The sequence below is a fragment of the Rhinatrema bivittatum genome, chromosome 5 (genome assembly GCF_901001135.1).
Source record: "Rhinatrema bivittatum chromosome 5, aRhiBiv1.1, whole genome shotgun sequence".
NCBI lineage: Eukaryota > Metazoa > Chordata > Amphibia > Gymnophiona > Rhinatrematidae > Rhinatrema > Rhinatrema bivittatum.
The window spans coordinates 372,183,164-372,207,467 of NC_042619.1; the positions used below are offsets into that span (position 1 = coordinate 372,183,164).

The following is a 24,304-nucleotide window of genomic DNA, read 5'->3' on the forward strand; positions in this document are numbered from 1 at the left end:
TTTTGAAAAGACATCTTGGAAAGATGCATATTGAGGCGGCAACCCCGGCATCATTGTGGTAGTAGGCATACAGGGTAACGGAACTACCTCCATCAAGCATTTATCATGGAAGTCTGGACCCCATCTAGACAGTTCCAGTGTAGCCCAATTGAATTGAGGCATATGCTGCTGCAGCCAAGGTAATTCCAGTACTATAGGGTGCATGGCCTTCTCTAAAACAAAGAAGGAGATGGTCTCTGAATGGAGGGCACTGGTCCATAGACACACTGGTTCGGTATATAGTGTTACTTCACCCGGTAAGGACTCTCCATGGATGAACGAAAGAAGTAGTGGAGGCTTCATAGTGGAAGTGGGGATCCGTAGGTGCTCCACTAATCGTTGTAGAATGAAATTGCCTCCTGCCCCGGAGTCCACTAGGGCAAGAGTCTGGTACTCTAAAGGTCCGCAGATCAAGGATACAGGAAGAGAGAGTGGAGGAGAAGGAGTGGTGAGACCTAAGAAGAGTCCTTCCGCAGGACTTAGGTCTGCCAGTTTCCCGGACATATAAGGCAATTTTGGACAGCATGACCAGCTTGTCCACAGTACATACCTAGCCCCAATTTCTTTCGTGTTCTTCTCTCTTTTGAAGTCAGATGGCAGCGGCCTAACTGCATAGGTTCTTCTTCGCCGGCTGCTGGGACCAGAGGAGCAGGCCTGGGTGTGGATTTAACTCGAGCTTCACTCAGGAAGGGTCTTCTGGGAGTCTTGGTCTCTTGAACCTTATCGCGAAGTCGAGGAGCCAGCATAGAGGTAGAGGTATTGAACTTGATAGACATGGTAGTGGCAGTCACAGTAGCATCTAGAAGAGAGCTCAGGTTGTCTATGGCAGAGGCCAGATACTCCAAGAATTTTTGCTGTTCGCTGATCCTTTGTGCCAGGCCAGGAATGGCCTGCAGGGCCAAGACCTCTGCTGGGTCCATGGACGGCAATCTGTTATGATTTGTGGGTATGTTGGCCCTTGGCCCAAGATGCGAGTTGCTGCCACCTTTGGGGAGGGGCCCCACAGGTCCACACCGTCGGGAGGCGAGGTCAGGCATAGCAGGGAGCTCTGGGAAACTATTAGACCAAAAAGTACAAATTTAATTAAATGACTGGCTGGCAGATGAAAACTGGTTGGACCCTTACTAATCTAGATTCAGCAAGGCCACAGAACAAAGATAATTCTCATCACCCTAATGGGTGATCCCCTCAGATACTGACACACAAACCAGGCAGTCGTTCTAGTACTATTAGATTTCTCAGTAGTTTTTGACACCGCAAATCACAATATTATGCTATCACTGCTAGCAGAGACAGGCCTAAATAGCAAAACCCTAACCTGCCTGATAAGCAACAAGCCATGTATTTTGCTGATACCTCATTGGCATCCTGGATCTTGAATTGTAAGGTCCCCTAGGACTCACTAATATCACCAGTACTATGCAACATATATACCAAAAATCACTAGCAAAGCTGATTCAAACCTATGACAAGAAAGCCTACATCTGAAGAGGATCTTCAGAATTTACTGGCCATCCCATCTTTTAAACAAGTAGGGCTAGATGAGTTTTGAAACTCCTATTCGTTCAAGGCCCACAGGTCTGGAATATGCTACCAAGAGAAGTTAAAGAGGAATGCTCATTTAAGAAATTTAGGAAACAATTGAAGGCCTACCTTTTCTAGCAAGCATTCTAAGCTTTTTGATGGATTATATACAACCAGCAATGAGAGTCTGTTTAATTTATTGTTAGGCTACAAGGAGAGTATGCGTAAGAGTATGTCTAATTAATTGATAAGCAATGAGGAAAGAGGTCAGTCTTTATTGTGCACAGAAGCAAAAACAGAAGCACACAACACTTGGTCATCAATGAACCATCAAGACACATCATACGTAACACAACATCACTTAACCCTCAACATCATAACCAGAAGGCATTTTGAACTCGATAACACCAATCATCTCAACCATGACTTCCCCCCCCCAAAGCAACTCGCCAGGTAGGATACAGGCACCTGATCAACATTCCTTTCAAGAAACACGTCAAAAACTTAATCTACCTCACCTTTCTCCTTATAAACGCTCAATCCCTAACCAAAAAATTCATGCTGTTATCTGACCTAATCCAAGATAAAAATCCTGACTTCATCGCCATAACCAAAACCTGGTTCAAAAATACTGATCATGTAATAACGAATCAACTAACCCACAATGACTACGACTTATTCTCAATCCCGCACAAGTCTCGCAGAGGAGGTGGACTACTCCTTATTATAAAAAAGAATATCACCATGAAACTGATACCTCACAACCTCCCGAAGAAGTACGAAGTTGCTCTCTTTGACTCAGAGCTCCTATAAATATGCCTAGTCTATTGCCCTCCCAAGCTCCTAGATAGCGAAATCTCCCCACTCTTAGAATACTTAATCTCGAACATCAGCACAAAAAAACCTACTATCATACTCGGAGATTTTAACCTCCACACAGACTCCATCCCCAGATCTCAAAGCTGCCAAACGTTGCTTGACATGCTCTCCAGCTTCAACCTGCACCAACAAGTGAACATCCCGACTCATATAGCAGGTCACACGTTAGATCTGATCTTCACCAATCACCACTTCTCAGACACATACATATCATCCAATCCAGTCCCCTGGTCGGATCACTTCATCATACAATGCAGGACACAAGTGCAGAACAACAACTTGATAGATGCAAACGATCGATTGTCATTCAAATATCGACCCCCCCTTCCAACCCAACCTACTCCAACAAGAGCTCGGAAAACAACTAGCTAATTTAGACCTCTCCAACATCAACAACACCATACAATCCTGGCTCCACCTTACCGAACAAACTGCTAACAACATAAACCCCATAAAAACAAAACAGATCAAAAAAACCAGAGGTAAAAACAACTCTTGGTTTAACTCACATCTCAGATCAATGAAAAGCAACCTAAGAAAATTAGAAAAGGAATGGAGAAAATCCAAATGCCCAGTAACCATTCAACGATACCGCACGCAACTTGCATCATATAAAAAAACAATCATGAACACCAAACGCGACTACTATAGTCAAAAGATAAAAAACTCTTCAAACAGCTCAAACTCCCTGTTCAACATCGTAAGCAACCTGATTGAAGAAAACAACAACAACAACACCTCCACAACAAATACAAATAATCTAAGCCAAGACCTAGCCCTGTTCTTTAAGAACAAAATAAGTAAAATAACCAGCACCTTCAACCCCCCCTCAAACACGGATGAACAACTCGAAAAATCAACCATAATACCCTGGTGGAACCGTACCAATATCCAACAAAGAAGCTGAAAACATGCTAAGAAAAATCAACCCAGCACGTCACGATCTAGATATAATTCCAACTCGAGATCTGAAAGAAATGGCGCACATCATTGCCCCAACCATAGCAGCAATCATAAACAAATCATTCAAAGAAGGAATGCTTCCAACTCAATTAAAAACAGCAACAATCACACCAATTTTAAAAAAGAAGAACCTAGATCCTGCAGATCTGAATAACTACAGTCCCATCTTAAACCTCCCCTTACTCGCAAAGATGACTGAGAAAGCAGCAGTGATTCAGCTTAATGAACATCTAGAGGACAACAATATCCTACATACCTCACAACACGGATTCAGGATAAACAGAAGTACTGAAACTCTGCTAATCAATCTATCAAATAAATTAATCAGGGGCCTCGACGACAAACTAAGCCACCTACTAATTCTACTTGATCTCTCTGTGGCATTTGATACTGTAGACCACGAAAGCCTGATATCAAGACTTGCTTACATCGGTCTGGATGGCAAAACACTCAGCTGGTTCACTTCTTTCCTAAAAGAAAGATACTTCAAGGTCACCTTTAACAACAAATCATCAAATCCCCTCCCACTCAATACTGGGGTACCACAAGGCTCCGCCCTATCTGCCACCCTCTTTAATATCTACCTACTCCCACATTGCCACTTCATCTCAAGTCTTGGCATAACATATTATATGTATGCCGGTGACATTCAACTACTCATCCCTGTAACCACCACTATCAAAGAGACTCTGAACACCACAGCCAACCACCTAATTTCAATCAGAAACAAGCTAAACCAACTAAAGTTATGCCTCAATATGAATAAAACTGAATGCATCCTCATAGGAAGAAACAACTCAGGTCTAACAACATCCACACACTCCCTACAAATTGATAACATCAGCATCCAACTGAAAAACACAACAAAGGACCTCGGCATCTGGATTGACAACGAACTCAACTTAAAAAAGAGCATAGCAACTAAAATGAAGGAAGGCTTTCATAAACTTCACATCCTGAAACACCTAAAACCACTTCTCCACCATCAAGATTTCCGAACCGTGCTGCAATCCCTTATCTTCAACAGCCTCGATTACTGCAACTCACTCCTGTTCAGCCTCCCAAAATCCACATTAAAGCCACTCCAACTGTTACAAAACGCTGCAGCCAGAATCCTAACCGGCAAGAAGAAATCAGAACATATCACCCCTGTTTTGAAAAGTCTCCACTGGCTACCGATCGAACAAAGAATTGAATTCAAAACCTTGACAATAGTCCACAACGCAATATACAAAGAAGACAACTCTACCCTCAATAACATGATTCAGATACACAAAGCGCAACGTACAACCAGAACAGCCTGCAAACTGAATCTAGACATACCATCTCTTAACATAGCAAAGCTGACCAACACTAGGAACAGAGCCTTCTCCATCGCAGGACATAGCAACCCCGGCCCGGGGCGGTCCGGGGTTGCTAAAAAATGTTCGTTTCCAGTATGTAATTGTTGTTCATTTTTAAACCTCTGACTCTAATATTTTCTTACTATAATAAGTTGTTCCAATGTGCTTAAATTGTATTAAGTTGTTCTCATGTAAACCGGAGTGAAGGCAGACTGCTATACTTCGGTATATAAAAGACTTGAAATAAATATGTATTTTTATTATTATTATTATTTTGTTTTTTTAATCAATTTTAACCTCATTAATAACACATACTCAGGCCAGGCGAGTGCTCCAACTTCACTCCCGGCACAGGTTCTTCCCAGTGACACACCTCGTGGCCTCACTCCTGGCACAGGTTCTTCCCCACAACACATCTCACTGCCTCATCACCGGTGCAGGTTCTTCCCAGCCGGCACACCTTAAGGACCTGATGCAGGGTCGCGGGCAACTTTTCTTCATATTTGGAGGCAGGTGAGTTCCCAGAAAGTTCTCAGGGGCTGGGGGAAAATGCCTGAACTTTCCCCTACCATGCTATTGCTTTTCCCTGTGGAGCAAGCTAATTCAGGCCCTACCCTCAGGTCCTTGTGTTCTCTCGCCACTGGCACTTGTGCAAAAGGAAAAAATTGGTGCATTAAAGCATGAAAAACTGTGCGTACACATGCACGCAGCTTAGAAGGAACATAAATCTGAACTGACTGAACTGGAAAAGTCAAGGCACTGCTGCAGTATGATTTAAAGCATTCCTGTATGTACTGACTGCTGAAAAAGCCAACACAGCTGCAGTTTGATTTAAAGTATTGCTGTCTAAATGGACTCAGCTGGGAAAAGTCAAAGGATGTTCTACTTTAATTTAAAATGTGGCTGTTTGAACTAGTGAACTGGAATAAAGCCAGAGACCTCTATAATTTGGTTGGAAGCACTGGCCTTTAAACCCTGACTGGCTGGAGTTTAACAGGTGTTTTAAGTATAATTGGTGGAGACAACAGAATCCTTCAGTGAGGAACTGACTGAGGAAGCCTGGGCAGTGGAGCCAGCTGGTGGAGACCATGGCAGAGGGCCACAATTATATTTAGAGATTTCATCATATTCAGTACCGTGGAGTGGGTTCTTCCTTTTTGGATAATCCAGTACATTGAATGTAGCAGATTCAGAACATTTAGATGGTTTCTTTTTTTATTTAAAGTGATAGTACATTTAGGGGCGGATTTTCAGAGCCCTGCTCGCCTAAATCCGCCCAAATCCGGGCGGATTTAGGCGAGCAGGGCCCTGCGCGCCGGTGAGCCTATTTTACATAGGCCTACCGGCGCGCGCAGAGCCCCGGGACTCGCGTAAGTCCCGGGGTTCTCCTAGGGGGGCGTGTCGGGGCGTGTCGGGGGCGGGCCCGGTCGTCGCGGCGTTTAGGGGGCGTGTCGGCAGCGTTTTGGGGGCGGGTACGGGGCGTGGCTACGGCCCGGGGCGGTCCGGGGGCGTGGCCGCGCCCTCCGTACCCGCCCCCAGGTCGCGTCCCGGCGCGCAAGAGGCCCGCTGGCACGCGGGGATTTACGCCTCCCTCCGAGAGGCGTAAATCCCCCGACAAAGGTAAGGGGGGGGCTTAGACAGGGCCGGGCGGGTGGGTTAGGTAGGGGAAGGGAGGGGAAGGTGAGGGGAGGGCAAAAGGAAGTTCCCTCCGAGGCCGCTCCGATTTCGGAGCGGCCTCGGAGGGAACGGGGGTAGGGTGTGCGGCTCGGCGCGCGCCGGCTATACAAAATCAATAGCCTTGCGCGCGCCGATCCAGGTTTTTAGCAGATACGCGCGGCTCCGCGCATATCTACTAAAATCCAGCTTACTTTTGCTTGCGCCTGATGCGCCAGCAAAAGTAGGCCAATTCGCGCTATTTGAAAATCTACCCCTTAGAGAATTCAGAGAATGTAGCTGTTTTTTCTTTGATTGCAAGTGAAACACATTTAGAACAATTAAATAGTTTCTCAATGGAACAACGTGATGAAAGTGATTAGGAACATTTAGATGGTTTCTCATTTGGAGAAATGTGACCTCCAGGTCCCCTATTAATGTACGTACATCCCCTCCCAACCAGAATACCAGAAACTTTCCTGCTCCAATTGGCACCCCCCCCCCCAAAAAAAACTCCAAGGCCACAGGGAGTGTGGTACGATTGTAGTGCTCCTGATGGAGTATTATCCATCAGCAAAGCAACACTAGAGACCACTATAATCATACTGCAATCCTGGTGGCCTGGGGGTTTGGGAGGTACTGAGTGGAGCAGGAGGGTATGGTTGGGATGACAGGAGGGAGAGGGCACTAAGAGGGGGGCCCAAGTGCCACATTTATTTACAGAATTAAGTGGGAGGAGGATTCTGGGCCAAAAGGACTGCAACTTTCTGGTCATCTTTTGGTGTCTTTTGGGAATAGGGGGCTTCGGGCATTATGATCTACATTAATTTTAGTATTTTAGTGTGATGAGGAATCGGGCCTGCAGGCCCGCTAGAGTTTCTTTATTTTGCCACTTATGTTTCAATATATGGTTATGATTATCCAGGTATACATTTATTTATTTATTTATTTTTATTTTTTTTTTATATACCGATTTTCATGCATTAAATGCATATCAAACCGGTTTACAATGAAACAGTATAAGCAGGAAATAACATTCCTTAGTCTAATACATTGAAACATCTGTAACAAAATAACTGGATAACTTTCAATCAAATCAGATATATTGAAAAATAGCTAGTTAGGTTTGAAATTTGTGTGGGCAATATTACCCAGATAACTTTAGGTGAGTATATTCAATGGGATGTTTCTTCCACTCAGTATCCCTGACAGCTTACTGTATTTATCTGACTTTAGTCGCTGCTTTTCTGAATATTGCCCACCTGTGCTTTAGGAACCTAAATTTTTAGATGAAAACTTATCACCTGAGCTTGGCTGAAAGTTTTCCTAAATTTAGATCCACAAAACTTAGGTGCCAAAGTGAAGGGGGTTTAAATTAATCCTATATTCTTTATAGGGGGATCTTTTCCATTCAATTATAATGTATCCTTATTCAGAATTCTTTACTTTATTTGTTCAGTCATCTTCAGATATTTTATTAAAAAAGCTTTCACTGCATTTCTTTTTATTCTTTTGTTAGACATCCTTAGCAATTATTGCTGAATGTTCAATTCAGATTTTGAACCTAGATACTATGAATTTTTGCCAATATATGTATTGGAAATTTTAGCCAAATTGGATATATTTCAGCTCAAAAAATGTCTCCACCTTCTTTCTCATGGAGTTAAAGCCAAATTGTTCAGATATCTTCATAGATTGTGTTTACCTTTCCAGACTTATTCCTTTTTACTCAATGAACCTAATTTATTCAAATAATCCATATCTATGAGGCACTAGTACAAAGTTTGGACATTTATCATCCATTTATCATTTATCATCATCATTTATCATCCATTTATCATCCATCAAACCCCTCCAAATGCTACAGAACTCTGCAGCCAGAATCCTTACCAATACGAATAAAAGAGATCACATCACCCCCATTCTCAAGCTCCTCCACTGGCTGCCTATAAAGCAAAGGATCCTATATAAAGTACTCACCGCAATTCATAAATCCATTCACAATATCTCTCCTCTTCAATTATGTAACCAACTACGCCCTCACTCCTCCTCTAGACCCATCAGAGGAGCATATAAAGGCACACTCTATGTACCTTCAACAAAATCCTCGCATCATAAACGTGCCATATCTACAGCAGGCCCCATTCAATGGAATGCACTCCCACCAGACATTCGGATTGAGTTCTGCCACTCTTCATTCAAAAAAAAACTTAAAACCTGGCTCTTTAGCCAAGCTTTTCCAGGACCATGATCATCATTTTTTCCCCTCCAACCAGCAAGAACATATCTTCTTCACAAACCCCCATTTTCCATACCACTACCTACTTCGGTATCTAATCTCTTGCTGCAGGACACTTGAGACTTTCTCACTTATACGTTATAATTTTTATGCTCAATAAGACCTGTCAACTTAATTGTTTAAGTCTTTTTTTTTTTTTTTTCTCCTTTATCTTTTGGTCATCAATGTTACAACGTTATTGTTAAATTTTGAACTTATGTACACTGTTCCAAGTTTCATAACCTTGTTCTATGTAATGCCTTTTGGCAATTTTCATGTTCTGTTTCAATGTAAACCGATGTGATCTTTATTTCATATAGGAACACCGGTATATAAAAATCTAAAAATAAATAAATAAATAAATAAATTTACAAAGATTTCCACAAACTGGAAGAATCTGCCCAAAATTGAACTTACATGAGAAAAATTATTTTTGTAAATTAATGTGTCCCTATTTTAAGATAGTACCTTAGGATACTCTCAGGTTTATTTTTTTATTTATTTGTTTGTTTTTCTGTACCGACATTCGAAACGAGTATCACATCAGTTTACATGGTAACTTGAGGGAAAGTTTGACAACAAGTTATCTTATCCTTTTACATTGAATCATTATAAACATTAATCAGAACAAGCAGAGAAAGTGGAGGAGAGATGAGGTAGCATGTCCATAGGATGGGGAGCAGGCTGACTTGGCTAAGGGTCCTCTGCTAAGGGCAAAATGAATGAAAATCAATCTCTGCAGGCTAGAAAGCTTATATGACTAACACCAAATGTTTCTGGTTAATTGCTGGCTAATTCCAATATTGTATTTTGAATAATAGGACCTTCATAACACCCCACAGCAACACAGATTTTTTTTTTTATGCTCATAAAAACAGGGTATAACTTCCCTTGAGAATGGTCCTTGCAGATACCCTCTTTTTATGAGCATAAAAAAATTATTCTGAAAAAAAAAATACATAACAAACATATCGTTGCACCGATGATTAAATATGACCCCAAGTAGTGGCAAAAAATCAGAAAGTTGCCATGGAGTGTTATGAAGGTCCTATTATTCAAAATACAATATTGGAATATGCCAGCAATTAACCAAGCAAATCTGGTGTTATTTTGATGCTTTTTTGTTGATTTTGTGTAGGTGCTTCAATCCATATAGTGGACTAATTTTCATGTGATAAGCTTCTATGACTGACAGCTGGAAGATATTCTTATCAACTGAGCTTGGCCTAAAGTTTTCCTAAATTTAGATCCACAAAACTTAGGTGCAAAAGTGAAGGGGGTTTAAATTAATCCTATATTCTTTATAGGGGGATCTTTTCCATTCAATTATAGTGTATCCTTATTCAGAATTCTTTACTTTATTTGTTCAGTCATCTTCAGATATTTTATTAAAAAAGCTTTCACTGCATTTCTTTTTATTCTTTTGTTAGACATCCTTAGCAATTATTGCTGAATGTTCAATTCAGATTTTGAACCTAGATACTATGAATTTTTGCAAATATATGTATTGGAAATATTAGCCAAATTGGATATATTTCAGCTCAAAAAATGTCTCCACCTTCTTTCTCATGGAGTTAAAGCCAGATTGTTCAGATATCTTCATAGACTGTGTTTACCTTTCCAGACTTATTCCTTTTTACTCAATGAACCTAATTTATTCAAATAATCCATATCTATGAGGCACTCGTACAAAGTTTGGACATTTACAAAGATTTCCACAAACTGGAAGAATCTGCCCAAAATTGAACTTACATGAGAAAAATTATTTTTGTAAATTAATGTGTCCCTATTTTAAGATAGTACCTTAGGATACTCTCAGGTTTATTTTTTTATTTATTTGTTTGTTTTTCTGTACCGACATTCGAAACGAGTATCACATCAGTTTACATGGTAACTTGAGGGAAAGTTTGACTCAAGTTATCTTATCCTTTTACATTGAATCATTATAAACATTAATCAGAACAAGCAGAGAAAGTGGAGGAGAGATGAGGTAGCATGTCCATAGGATGGGGAGCATGCTGACTTGGCTAAGGGTCCTCTGCTAAGGGCAAAATGAATGAAAATCAATCTCTGCAGGCTAGAAAGCTTATATGACTAACACCAAATGTTTCTGGTTAATTGCTGGCTAATTCCAATATTGTATTTTGAATAATAGGACCTTCATAACACCCCACAGCAACACAGATTTTTTTTTATGCTCATAAAAACAGGGTATAACTTCCCTTGAGAATGGTCCTTGCAGATACCCTGTTTTTATGAGCATAAAAAAATTATTCTGAAAAAAAAACCCATAACAAACATATCGTTGCACCGATGATTAAATATGACCCCAAGTAGTGGCAAAAAATCAGAAAGTTGCCATGGAGTGTTATGAAGGTCCTATTATTCAAAATACAATATTGGAATATGCCAGCAATTAACCAAGCAAATCTGGTGTTATTTTGATGCTTTTTTGTTGATTTTGTGTAGGTGCTTCAATCCATATAGTGGACTATTTTTCATGTGATAAGCTTCTATGACTGACAGCTGGAAGATATTCTTACCTCAGTAGGCGGTGGGAAGGGCAAGAAAAGTTGATGACCGTAGTAAGAAAAGTCATTTCTATGTATACAGTATAGAAGATGATGTGTTTTCTTTAGTAAGGGAAGTTTAGGTGGTCAAGCTTACTCTATATAGATGACAGCTGGGAGATATCCTTAGCTAAAGCATTATAAGTAGAGGCAATTGAACAGTCTGGATGGTTTAAATGGTCCTTATCTGTTGACATGTAGTATGTTACTACTCATTGTAGCTTTAATTTTGCTAAATTCCTGAGGCACAAACGTGACTATTCTGTCCCAGAATTTTTCTCATGCTTTAAAAGAGACATTAAGGCTGACTTTGGAGATGTTTGGCTCTGTCACACTGAAATTTAGTCTTGTGCATATTTTCTTTTCTTCCCCTGTTTTCCCTCCTTTATTATTAGCTTGTTTTCCTCCCTTATCATTTTTTCATTCATCCTGTACAAACAATATGGCATATGGCTAATATTTATATTTATTAGGGATGTGCAGGGGAAAAAATTAATTTTCGTTCTTTGGTTCATTTTTGGGAGTTTTTTCCCATGAATTTTGGTTCATGGATTGCTTGATTCACTTCATTCGTGTGAAAAAAAAACAATCAAGCAATAAAAACAACCTAAAAATGGCCAAAAACTGAAAGTGAAGCCTCCTTCCCACCCTCCTGGAAAAATGCCAGGGCCAGGATCTCCCTCGGCCTCCACTTACCTGTTCCAGTGGGAAAAGACTAGGTCAAAGCCTTGGACTTGCATAAGCAAAGGGCACGGCAGGTCACCATGGCCTCTGCCTACTCAAGGCCGATGCCTCAACTTAGGCTGGAGCCTGGACCCAGGCCTGATGCCGCGGCCCAAATGCCATGACCCAAACCAGAGGGCAGATACCGATGCCTGGAACTTGGCCTAGGCCAGAGTCTGAACCCAGGCCCCTACACCGCGACCTGACCTGAAGGTTGGGTCCCGACGCCGGGGCCTCAGTCTGGGCCCAGGCCTGATGCTGTGACCCGACTCAGAGGCCAAGTCCCAACACCTGGGCCTTGGCCTAAGCCAGAACCCAAGTTCAGGCCCAACACCAGGGACTAGGCCGAGACCCAGTCCTAGAGCCCAGGCCTAGGAGCTCCTCTTTGGGTCCACTTCTTTTTTTGGCTCTTCAATGCCAAATGACAGCTCTGCTGGGGTTGCACCATGTTGATATATGGCAATGCTGTACAGTTCCATACATCAAAATGGCACTATCTGCTGGGTGAATGTTTCGGAGTTAATTAACTCCAGCATGACACTAGTGGACACCATCATTTGGCATTGAAGAGCTGAAGAAAGAAGAGGACCCAAAGAAGAGCTTCCAGGCTTGACCTCCGAGGCCTGGTCCTTACCCTGGGCCATTTCCCAGATGTTGGGAACAGACCTCCATGTAGGGATGTGGCTTCAGGCCTGGGTCTGGGCCGAGGCCCTGATGCCAGGACCCAGCCTCCGGGTCGGGTGGCAGCATTGAGACTGGGCTCAGGCTCCAGCATTGGCCAAGGCCCAGATGTCAGAACCCAAACTCTGGGTCGGGTTGCGGCATTGGGCCTGGGCTCAGGCTCCAGCTTGGCCAAGCACCTGGCGTCAAGACCCAAACTCCAAGTCGGGTAGCAGCATTGGGCCTGGGTCCAGGCCTATGCTCTGGAATTGTGACCCTGCTTCCGGGTCAGGTTGTGGCATCGGGCCTGGGTATGGGCCGAGGCCCCAGTGTCGGGACCTGGCCTTCCAGTCACATCGCAGAATTAGGTCTGGGACCTGGCCTAGACTGAGGCCCTGGCGTCCGGGACCCATTTTTTGTGGCTGGTTGATGCGTCGGGCCTGAGTCCGGTCTGAGGCCCTGGCATCGGGACCCAGCCTTTGTCGGATACCCGACAGATCAGGAACATTTTTTTTTTTAATTTTCAGGGATTCAGCTGATGCTCAGGCCTAGGCCACAGCCCCTTCTTTGAGCCACAGCATAGGCCCTAAGTGAGGTCCCAGCTTTGGGCCTAGGCTGAGGTGCCAGTGTTATGCTCAGGCATAGGCCGTGGCTCCTGCTTTGGGTTTTGGGCTATGCCCTAGGTGAGGCCCCGTCTTCAGGCCTAGGTCTAGGCTCAATGCATTAGTTTAAAACAAAACAGACAATTAGCAAGTAGCTCATTTAAAACAGATCAAAGAAAATTCTTTTTCACTCAGCGCACAACTCTGGAATTCATTGCCAGAGGATGTGGTTTCAGCAATTAGTGTTACTGGGTTTAAAAAAGGTTTGGATAAGTTTCTAGAGTTAAATCCATAAACTGCTATTTTGGTAATTAATAAGCAATAGTAGCTTGTGATCTGTCTAATGTTTGGGTGCTTGCCAAGTACTTGTGACTTGGATTGGCCACTGTTGAAAACAGGATACTGGGCTTGATGGACTCTTAGTCTGACCCAGTATGGCATTTCTTATGTTCTTGTGTCTTATGTAAGGTTGGTTTCATTCAGGGGAGGGGGCCCGATTCAGTTTGGGCCCCCTCAAATGAAACAAATTAGCCACATTTGTCATGTTTTGCACTTTCATTTGAAATGAATGCACATCTACATTTATGTCTCTATTGTAAGCTGCTTAGAGAGTTTCTGGTAACAGGCAAAAGAGAAATTATTTCAAATAAATAAATAATTTCCTCTGATGGCAGTCATGTATTTAGGGGAGGCTCAAGCCAATCTGCTGCCTGAGGTGAGGGATGAGATGGCGTTCCCCCCCCCCCCCAGTTCAAAAGACCAAGATGGCCTTGGAAAGGGGGGGGGGGCAAGGGTCCCCTTGGAGTTTGTCCCTTTTGATGATTTGAAATGCTGTGGAAGTGGGCAGGCAGAGGTCAGAGTTCCCAGATAAGAATGTCAGTGATAATATTTCTAGGAAGCTGGGGACCCTATCATGTGCTTCCCAACCTTCCCTAGCATTTGAATCCTGGGGATGTGGGAGATAAGTGAATGGCAAGGGTCTGTGCATAGCGCACTCTTTCAGGGCTAGTGAAAGGGTATTAGGTGCTCTGCAAACCTTATAGCCTTGCATTCCCCCCCTCCTCCCACCTCTCACCACATGCACAATTAAAAATTATGCATTTATAATATGATTTTATATGAAAATAGGCATTTAAAGTTCAGATTTCCAATGTAAAATTATTATATTTACATGCAGTGCTGTGATGACCTTGAGGAAACCCTGCAAAAAAGACACTTGGCGTCTATAGGCCTATTGAAAAGTGTTTTGGATTTGGGCTTGACGCTCATAAAGCTATGAATAAACTGAAGTACAATTACACTATAGTAAACATCCCATACTAAAATGACACTAAATGCCAGCACTCAAATAGTAAGAACCCAACACATGAAAATGCAGCACTGTAAATATTTCAGCAGGCCCTAAAACACTAATACTATTAAGAAAACAGAGCAGGCCAGGCTGCTATAGATCTCATAGAAACTACACAGTAGCAGAAAACCTCACCTCCATCACACACCAGAACAAAGACAGACACTCACTAAATAGTGAATAAAGTGACCATAAAGATAAATGCACAGACAAAAAATTGTACTGAAAACTGCAAAAAGCCAAACTCTGAATGTAATGCATCAGTGGAAAAAAAAGAAACATCACCATTTCTCATAAAACAATAAAATCAGAAAATGTAAAACAATCATAATAATAAAACCATACTAATAAAAACTACATATCTCAAGACAGCTGCTGAATAGAACAACATTATATAATTAAATTCATATACAAATTGTTTTTAAAGTTCCTAAAAGTCAATAAAATATTTCAGAACAGCAGATACATCAAATAACAACCAATAATCATTAAAATTAATAAGGATCCAAAAATTCTCAATTTTCCTTACCTGGGAACTTTTGATTTAGTCACCTTGAAATTGTCATAAGAACATAGGAAATTGCCATACAGAATTAGACCAAGCGTTCATCAAGCCCAGCATCCAGTTTCCAACAGTGGCCAATCCAGGTTACAAGTACCTGGCAAGTACCCAAACATTAAGTAGATCCCATGCTACCGATGCAGTGACTATTCTCTAAGACAACTTGATTAATAGCAGTTGATGGACTACTGCTCCATGAACTTATCCAAACCTTTTTTAAACCCAGCTACACTAACTACTCTAATCACATCCTCTGGCAACAAATTCCAAAGCTTAATTGTGCATTGAGTAAAAAAGAATTTTCTCCGATTAGTTTTAAATGTGCTACATGCTAACTTCATGGAGTGCCCCCTAGTCTTTCTATTATCCGAAAGAGTAAATAACCAATTCACATTTACCCGTCCTAGACATCTCATGATTTTAAAGACCTCTATCATATCCCCCCTCAGCCGTTTCTTCTCCAAGCTGAACAGCCTTTCCTCATAGGGGTGCTGTCCCATCCACTTTATCATTTTGGTTGCTCTTCTCTGTAACTTCTCCATCGCAACTATATCTTTTTTTAGATGTGGCGACCAGAATTGTACACAGTACTCAAGGTGTGATCTCACCATGGAGGGATATGACATTTTCCATTTTATACACCATTCCCTTCCTAATAATTCCTAACATTCTGTTTGCTTTTTTGACTTGTGCAGCACACTGAGCTGACGATTTCAATGTATTATCCACTAAGACGCCTATATCTTTTTCCTGGGTGGTAGCGCCTAATATGGAACCTAACTTCGTATAACTACAGCATGGATTATTTTTCCCTATATGCATCACCTTGTATTTGTCCACATTAAATTTCATCTGCCATTTGGATGCCCAATTTTCCAGTCTTGAAAGGTCCTCCTACAATTTATCACAATCCGGTTGTGATTTAACTATTCAGAATAATTTTGCATCATCTGCAAATTTGATTACCTCACTCATTGTATTCCTTTCTAGATCATTTGTAAATATATTGAAAAGCACAATTCCAAGTACAGGCCCCTGAGGCATTCCACTGCTTACCCTTTTCTACTGAGAAAATTGACCTTTTAATTCTATTCTCTGCATCCTGTCTTTCAACCAGTTTGTAATCCACTAAAGGACACTGCCTCCTATCCCATGATTTTTTAGTTTCCTTAGAAACCTCTCATAAAGGACTTTGTCAGACGCCTTCTGAAAATCCAAATACACTACATCTACTGGCTCACCTTTATCCACATGTTTATTACGAACAGAACAGTGGTCTCTTGTGAAGATTTGATGGCCTTCGGAGTAAGGAAACTCACTCCAAGATGAGATTTGGGCAAGGTTCTCTCAAACTAGCTTGTTGTTGCCCAGGTAGAGTGTCCATCAAGCTAGATTGAGAGAACCTTGCCCAAATCTCTCTTGGAGTGAGTTTCCTTTCTCCGAAGGCCATCAAATCTTCACAAGAGACCACTGTTCTGTTCCTACGTCTCATGTTGAATGTGAAAGTGGCCCCCAACCCCCTACACTCATACCTAATCCCTCGAGTTACTAGGTGGGCCTCTCATAGGGATACAAATAGTTGTCTAGGGAGTAGACATTATAGCAAGGCTCTCTCTCTCTCTCTCTCTCTCTCTCCGGCTGTTTCGCCGCACACGATAACTTTACATATGCCCCACCCCAACTCCGCCCCCACGTTAACGGCTGTTAGTGCGATTTGCGGAATTATCTCCTGCGGTAACTCCTTGGAAAATGACCCCCTATATATGAAAAAACTGGAATGTATTGTGACTTGGTACAAATACAATATTAAAGAAAAAAGTCACATATATGTCTCGGTTTATCGGTTTACCCTCAGATATGGGCTGAAGTTCACTTACTGCTTGTGTAGCGTTTATAACTTTAAGCCAGAAATTATCTGGCTGCCCATTTTCAAAGTAATCACAGGGTAACCTTTTTTTTAAACTGTGACTTAACACTGCCGCTTGTTTGCTGCTCTTTTGAAGACTCGGGCTCTACTGGCTCAGATGGATCCAATAACTCAGATGGTGAGACCATTCGTAAAATTCAGAAACCAGGTCCTATTCCATCTGGATCACAGCCTTTTTTTGGCCGGGGCAGAAGGGGCCGATGGCAACAAAGAAGAGCACGGTTTCGAGGGAGAGACCCAATCTCACATGCCCATCAAGATCGGGAAGGTCCTCAAACCCGATCGAAGTCCAAATCAGACACAACATAGAAGAACTATCCTCCAGGCGGCAGGACCAGAGAAATATAAGCAATATTGTTAATATTTCAAGTATATCTTTAAGTGATGATGAAAGACAAATTTTGGAATTGGGTCTTACCTTTGTACCTTACTGTACCCATGATGTATTTAGTAGTAGAATTTCCTTATATCGTTTTATTAGGAAACTACAAATAAAATTATTTTGTACTGAAAATGAAATACCATCGGATGAGCTATCCATTGTACGTCCCAAATCGAAATGGGTGCCCCCTGGTCCCTTAGACCATCATATAGCTACCTTTCGAGATTTGGATCTTCAAGACTTAAACAAAATTGAACATTCAGATTCAAGTGATTTTGTTAATTTTTCTTCTAACATGAGATCAGCATTGAAATCCCTTGCAAACAAAAAAGAGGTCACAATTAAGCCAGCAGACAAAGGTGGCAGTACTGTAATTCAGGATACCACGCAATATATACAGAGTCTTCAAAAACAGTTAGATGACTCAAAATATTATCAACAATTAGAAACAGATCCCACATTGGAGTTACAAAATTATATTCAATCTATCCTCAGTGAAACAAAAACACCATTTCTCACTAAAAAGGAACGACAATTTCTTATGGTTGCCCATCCAAGAATTCCGCTGCTTTATGGGGTCCCGAAGGTCCATAAAATGCTTACGGATCCACCTTTAAGACCTATTATATCAAGTAATGGTTTGTTATTAGAACCTTTAGCAATATTCTTGGACAAGTTTCTTCAACCATATGTAAGAAAAACACAATCATTCGTTCAGGATACTACGCAAGTTTTAAAGATACTCTCAGAGATATCTCTATCTTCTGAAGCTGTGAAACTAGTTTCTATGGATGTTATCTCCCTTTACACAAATGTTTCTCATGCGGTAGCCATGGATGTTGTTCAAGAAACTCTATCTACTCAACACCATCGTATTCCAAATACTTTTTTATTACAACTTACAGCACTCGTACTCAAACAAAATTACTTTGCCTTCAATGAAAATTTTTTTCTCCAAGTACATGGTATAGCTATGGGCTCTTCAGTCGCCCCCACAGTAGCTAATTTAGTAATGAATCGACTGGAAACTCAAATCATTTATAAATCCCCACTTTTTCAAGAGGTCTGTCTGTGGATTCGGTATATAGACGACCTATTCTTCTTGTGGCAATCGGATGAAATTAAATTAAAAATTTTTTTACAGTGGTTAAATGAAATTGATACGGATTTAAAATTTACATCTTCTGTCTCGGATCACCAGCTACCTTTTTTGGACATATTAATTATTAAAAAGGGTTTAAAAATTGAAACTACACTATATTGCAAAGAGATAGATAGAAATAACCTCTTAAGATTTCAAAGTTTTCATCCAATGTCCTTCAAGAATGGCCTCCCAGTCAGACAGTTTTTTCATTTAAGACGCCTCTGTTCTTCATTAAGGGACTTCAAGCAACAAGCTTATTATCTAGCGCAACGATTCTTTGAAAGAGGTTATCCGTTCAATGTAGTGAAAAAGGCGTACAAAAGAGCTTTATATTCCTCTAGGGAATCTTTATTGATATATCGTGAAAAGAAATCACTTTCACAAGATGTTTTTGTGCTCCAGTACACCAACAAAGCTAGAGACATCGTGAGAAGTATACACACCCACTGGCATGTTCTTCAACTTCACCCGATTTTTGAGGAACCTCCACTTATCTCGTTCCAAAGAGGGGCAAATATTAAGAATTCTTTGGTAAGAGCTGCCTTACCTCCTTCCACTATTTTTGAGTCATCCAGCTCACATTCTGCCTGCGGCAAATGTGATATGTGCAATTTAACAGCTCCTGGAGAATTTTGGAAAGATCCAAACACAAATATAGAATATAAGAAAAAACATATGACTGATTGTAATTCACATCATGTAGTTTATGTAATACAATGTCCGTGTCCCTTGCTTTACGTTGGTCATACCACAAGAGCCATTAAAGTTCGCCTTAGAGAACATAGAAGTAAATTAAATACGGGCAATTTAGAAGCACCCATTGTAAAACACTGCCTAGCGGAAAAACATAAATTCACTGATCTACAATGGTCAATTTTGGATATGGTCTCCATCAATTTTAGAAAAGGAGACATCAATTCAACTTTAAATCATAAAGAACAGTATTGGATTTTTAAGCTTGGATCAGAATTTCCTCGAGGTATGAATGATGTAATTGATTGGCATTCACTAATTTAAAGGGCTCTTTTCTCTTTGATATTCTCTCTGGCTTTCTGATTGGTCAGTTTATAATGCCGATGTAACATATAAAAAAGTAACGACAGTGTAAAGATGGCGGATCTTCAAACACACGCCGCAGAGATCTCCATACTCTCCAATGTAGTAAGTGTCCAACCTTAGGGTTGGTTATAACTCATAGTTCGAAAACTTTCATAAGATGATTCTTTTGATTTTTTCAGTTTGTTAGCCCCTGAAGAAGAAGTTTTTTTCTAAAAAGAAGAACTTCAAAACACCAGCGGTGTCGGGCAAACCAGCAGAGTGAGCTTGGCACGCTCACTCTCGCAGGCGAATCAGCAAAGCAGGCTCAGCATGTGTTTAAAAATTACAGCTTAACGGCTATTAATGGTGGGGGAGGAAGGGAAATAGAACCAAGAGCTAAAAGAAACAGATAAGTATGAGAGAAAAAATGTGTGAAGCTTGCTGGGCAGACTGGATGGGCCGTTTGGTCTTCTTCTGCCGTCATTTCTATGTTTCTATGTTTCTATTCCAACAAGATAAGTACAACTATACATTTGGAAGTTTAAAATTGAAAATGAAGATTTTTGATAAAAAATATTCTTAAAAAAATGTAATGGAAAAAAAAGTTTTTGCTTACATTTAAGAGCAGCAAACAAGCGGCAGTGTTAAGTCACGGTTTAAAAAAAAGGTTACCCTGTGATTATTTTGAAAATGGGCAGCCAGATAATTTCTGGCTTAAAGTTATAAACGCTACACAAGCGGTAAGTGAACTTCAGCCCATATCTGAGGGTAAACCGATAAACCGAGACATATATGTGACTTTTTTCTTTAATATTGTAGACTATGAGGTAGCACAAGGGAAGGGGCACTCCCATATTTACCATGTCAGTTTATTAAAACCTTGGGTACAGTGCAAATCTTGATAATTACCAGGGAAGGATAGGAAAAAGATCTGGCCTACAGGTAACTGAAATGCATCAAGGAGAAAAATCACAATAGGAGATAATTTAACTGCATTTCAAAAGCAACATGTGGTAGAAATGATAAATCTAGCCTGAGATGTCTTCTCCCCATTCCCTGGGCTACATTAACTTAATACAACATTAAATTATTACAGTCTAGGGAAGGAAGCTATACAAAAGCCCTGTAGGCGTCCAGGTGTGATATGTAAAGAAGAAGAGGAAATGCTATATCTGGGTGTTATCAAGAAGTCCTGTAGTGCATGGAATAGTCCAGTAATACTGGTGTCCAAATCAGATAGAAGAGAGAATTTCTAAATAGACTTATGCCAAGTAATGCCATGGGTGGATGACCTGATAGGGAAGGCTAAGTATATCTCAACCCTATATTTGATGAAAGAATATTGACAAATCCATTTATAGCAAGAATTGAGGGGGAAAACAGATTTATCATATGCAGGGTTCTCTACTAATTTAAAATGTTCCCTTTTAAGTTTCACAGGGCAGTGGCCACATTTCAACAGCTCATAAATGTCATCATGAATCCACATCGACAATTTTCAGCAACATACCTAAATGAAATGGTTTATTCTGAGGACTAGGAGTCACATTTGCCCATAGTAAAATAGGCATTGCATTTACTGCATGAGTCATGTTTAACAGCCAGTCTTAAGAGATGCATGATAGCCAAGCACAAAAATACAGTATTTGGGATTAAGTTGTATATTTGTGTGCAATGTGTTGATGAAATGACACTTAGAGGCAGGTGTGATTTCATCCCAAAAACATTGGTCTATAATAGTTGGGCAGATAATGTAGGCTATAAAAATCAGGGCTACATCAGAGCCAGACACTTTGCTAGCCTGAGTGATGATTAAGTTGTAAATAGAGGAGTATGCCTTTGTTTTACAGCATGCACATACATCTGACCTGTCACAAAGAAGTTTGATTAATGTTTGAGATTAAAGGAGAACTTGAATAGATTTCCCAGTACCTGGGTGGGGAAGTGAATACCAGCATACAGGGGAATATGTGAACAAATATTATATAAATGTTACTGGATTTTTGTATTATACTATAGATTTCAGAAGAGAGAAGAGGAATTAGTTTGACCCTCTATTGCTGGTAATTGAGTACAATTTATACTTTGTCATTGTTCTTCAGTTTTGTTTCCAGATCTAGATTTTCGGTGATGATTCCTAAATAATTCACAGTGCCCTCTTATGTAAATTTATAAGACCACCCAGTGGAATTGGTAATGGTGCTGTTGAGTGGTCTTATATATTTATATAAGTGGTATGGTGACAGATATATTGTGTATAATGGTGTAGTTCACCTAGTAGGTTCAAAAGTAGAAGCAGTGGAAAAGAATGTCTGTGTGGTCTGTCACTAACTTTAAGTTAGTGACAGACCACACACATCTGAAATGGTTCCAGTTAAAGAAGGATTCCAAAGCATGTCTTGCAAGATGATATATTGCATTTCAGGCTTTTAATTATAAAGTGCATATTAGAAATGCAGATTTCTTATTCCAAGAGATAGTGAGGCTGCATATAAGGTAGAGGTGGGAAGCTTTTTGAAAGATAGGAAGCACTACAGTACCTGAATGTAATCTGCTTTGAAGTGTCAAAAGATGGAATATAAAACAAACAAACAAACAAATAAATAAATATGTGATGAAATATACATTCTATCAAGATCTTGGGGTGGGGAAAACAAGGGCGGCAGGCACTGAACTCAGGGCTGAGAAGCCTAATAGCCTCCAGAGCAGACCTAAGAACTGGGAACTAAAAATCTCATTATTCCTCACATGAAAGGGAAAAAAGGGGCTCTGGATGCAGGGTCTCTGAGAGCTGGGTGGATGGAGACTCCAACCCATCAGGCTAGTAGTTGAGATTGCTAAGTGGTGGCAGAAAGGCAGCAGCAGCCTTCAGTCTCTGAGAGAGAGCCAGGAAAATTCTAGAAAAAGCCTAGAAGGTAAGGTTAAAACCTGCTGTGGTGTTTGGATAACCAAGGGAGTTTTCCTAGTCTTGAACTGTGTAAATTTGGTAATATGTGTAACTGTCAAGTAACACCCATAATTCAAAAAAGCCAGGAGATAGGATTTCTCTGTCTGTGAACTCTGCGACCCTGAATGTTTTTTATTTTTTGGGCTGTGTTTCTTTCCATGGTTGAACTTTTGATAATCCAGATTTTAGTTTGTGAAGAAACTTATTGCTGAGGAGAAGGGGCAAAAGTTTGGAACACAAGGAAGCTGGGTTCTTCATAATTTGTGACAAAAATATTTTGAAAGTGGAATCCAATGAGTGTACAGTAGATCCTACTTTATTACAAGTCTTGGGAGATGAAAAATTCAATTGAAAACATTATTGTCTTTCAAAGCTAAGTTTTTAAAACGAGATTTTTTTCCTAGATAATATAATGCCTCACCTTGTTCAGGGATGGAAACTTGTTTGATTCGACTTTTCCTGGTGTATGAATAGCAGAGACTGGAGGAGGCCAGGAATGAGTCATCTCCTAGAAATAAATCATATATTCTCTGTTAGCCATCATTCTGTATTATTTGTAAAAAATGAAAAATACAAAGCAGCAATAGTGAAATATCAACTATTATCAATTTTGGACAGATAACATCATGTATGTAACTAGACTTGAAATTTTAAAAATTGTGAATTTATCTTTTTAAGTATAGGAGGACCCACATGCAACTTTAGAAATTCCACGTGGCCTAGGTCTAGTCCCTGGACTTTGCCTCAATACAAAATAGGGGCGAAGTCAGGTCAATGCCATTTTGAAAAAATGGTATCAACTGGCCAAGAGCTAGGGGACACTCCAGACCCCCACTGAAGACCAATGATTTCAATTAGAGATATGGGAGGATTTCGGGGGTGGGGGTCTGGCTGCCTCCCTAGACCACCGGGATCCTTATTTTTGGATTTTGGGTGGAGGGGACCTCTAGACCCCAGGGATATTTCATTATTTGGATGGGAGAAGGGATGGGACTTAGGGGGGGGGCTTGTAAGGCTAATAGGGCACTTTTTGGATTAAGGGAATGGGTTGAAGAAGGGAGTGGGTCATCACGACACTGTTTCCTGTTTACTTTTTTTTTCTTTTGGGGGGCCAGAGCTATCTCAGAAGGAAGCCAGGGGTCTCCAACATCCCCAGGATGATTTTTGCTCTTGGGGCAGGGGATGTTTCAGGCACTATGGCCCTTTAATTTTTCTGTGGGACCATTGGGGACCTAAATTAGTGTCCCATTGTTCCTCAGGAAAATAATTACACATCCCTCAAACATGCTAAAATAACAGGACTGATTTTTTTCTAAGTCAGCTGTGTTATTTTATTAACATGGGATTGCCTGTGAATAAGATTTTTTGCATGCATTAGGAAATTTTGTGCATGCAAATGCATTCAAAGCAGCTTATTTCCATAGGGGAGGAAATCCTATGATATATTGCGTGACAGTGCCACAATATGGAGATATCATGAGATAAACAGCATATAACATGTGGTACATGCTGTATAACTCACAATATCACCTGATTGTGGCTTAGTAAATCTAGGACAAAATTAGCTGGATAAACTTATTTGGCTAACCTTGTTGGGATATAGAGTGGCATTCAATTTTACCCGGCTATGTAAAAGTTAGCTGGATGTTTATTTTGTTAACTTTAGGGCTGCTCTTTGACTGTCCTTATTTATTTTATGGTTTATTTTATGTATTTTAA

The 24,304-nt window shown here is 40.7% G+C and overlaps 1 protein-coding gene across 1 annotated transcript in view; it reads right to left on the minus strand.

Moving 5' to 3' along the window:
* Positions 1-24,304, minus strand: part of AFF3 (AF4/FMR2 family member 3) — an 862,899-nt gene that overhangs the window by 522,180 nt on the left and 316,415 nt on the right. Inside the window, exon 9 of the mRNA XM_029603314.1 lies at positions 2,472-2,562. Coding sequence (XP_029459174.1) covers positions 2,472-2,562 — 91 coding nt within the window. The remainder of the gene's footprint in view (positions 1-2,471; positions 2,563-24,304) is intronic.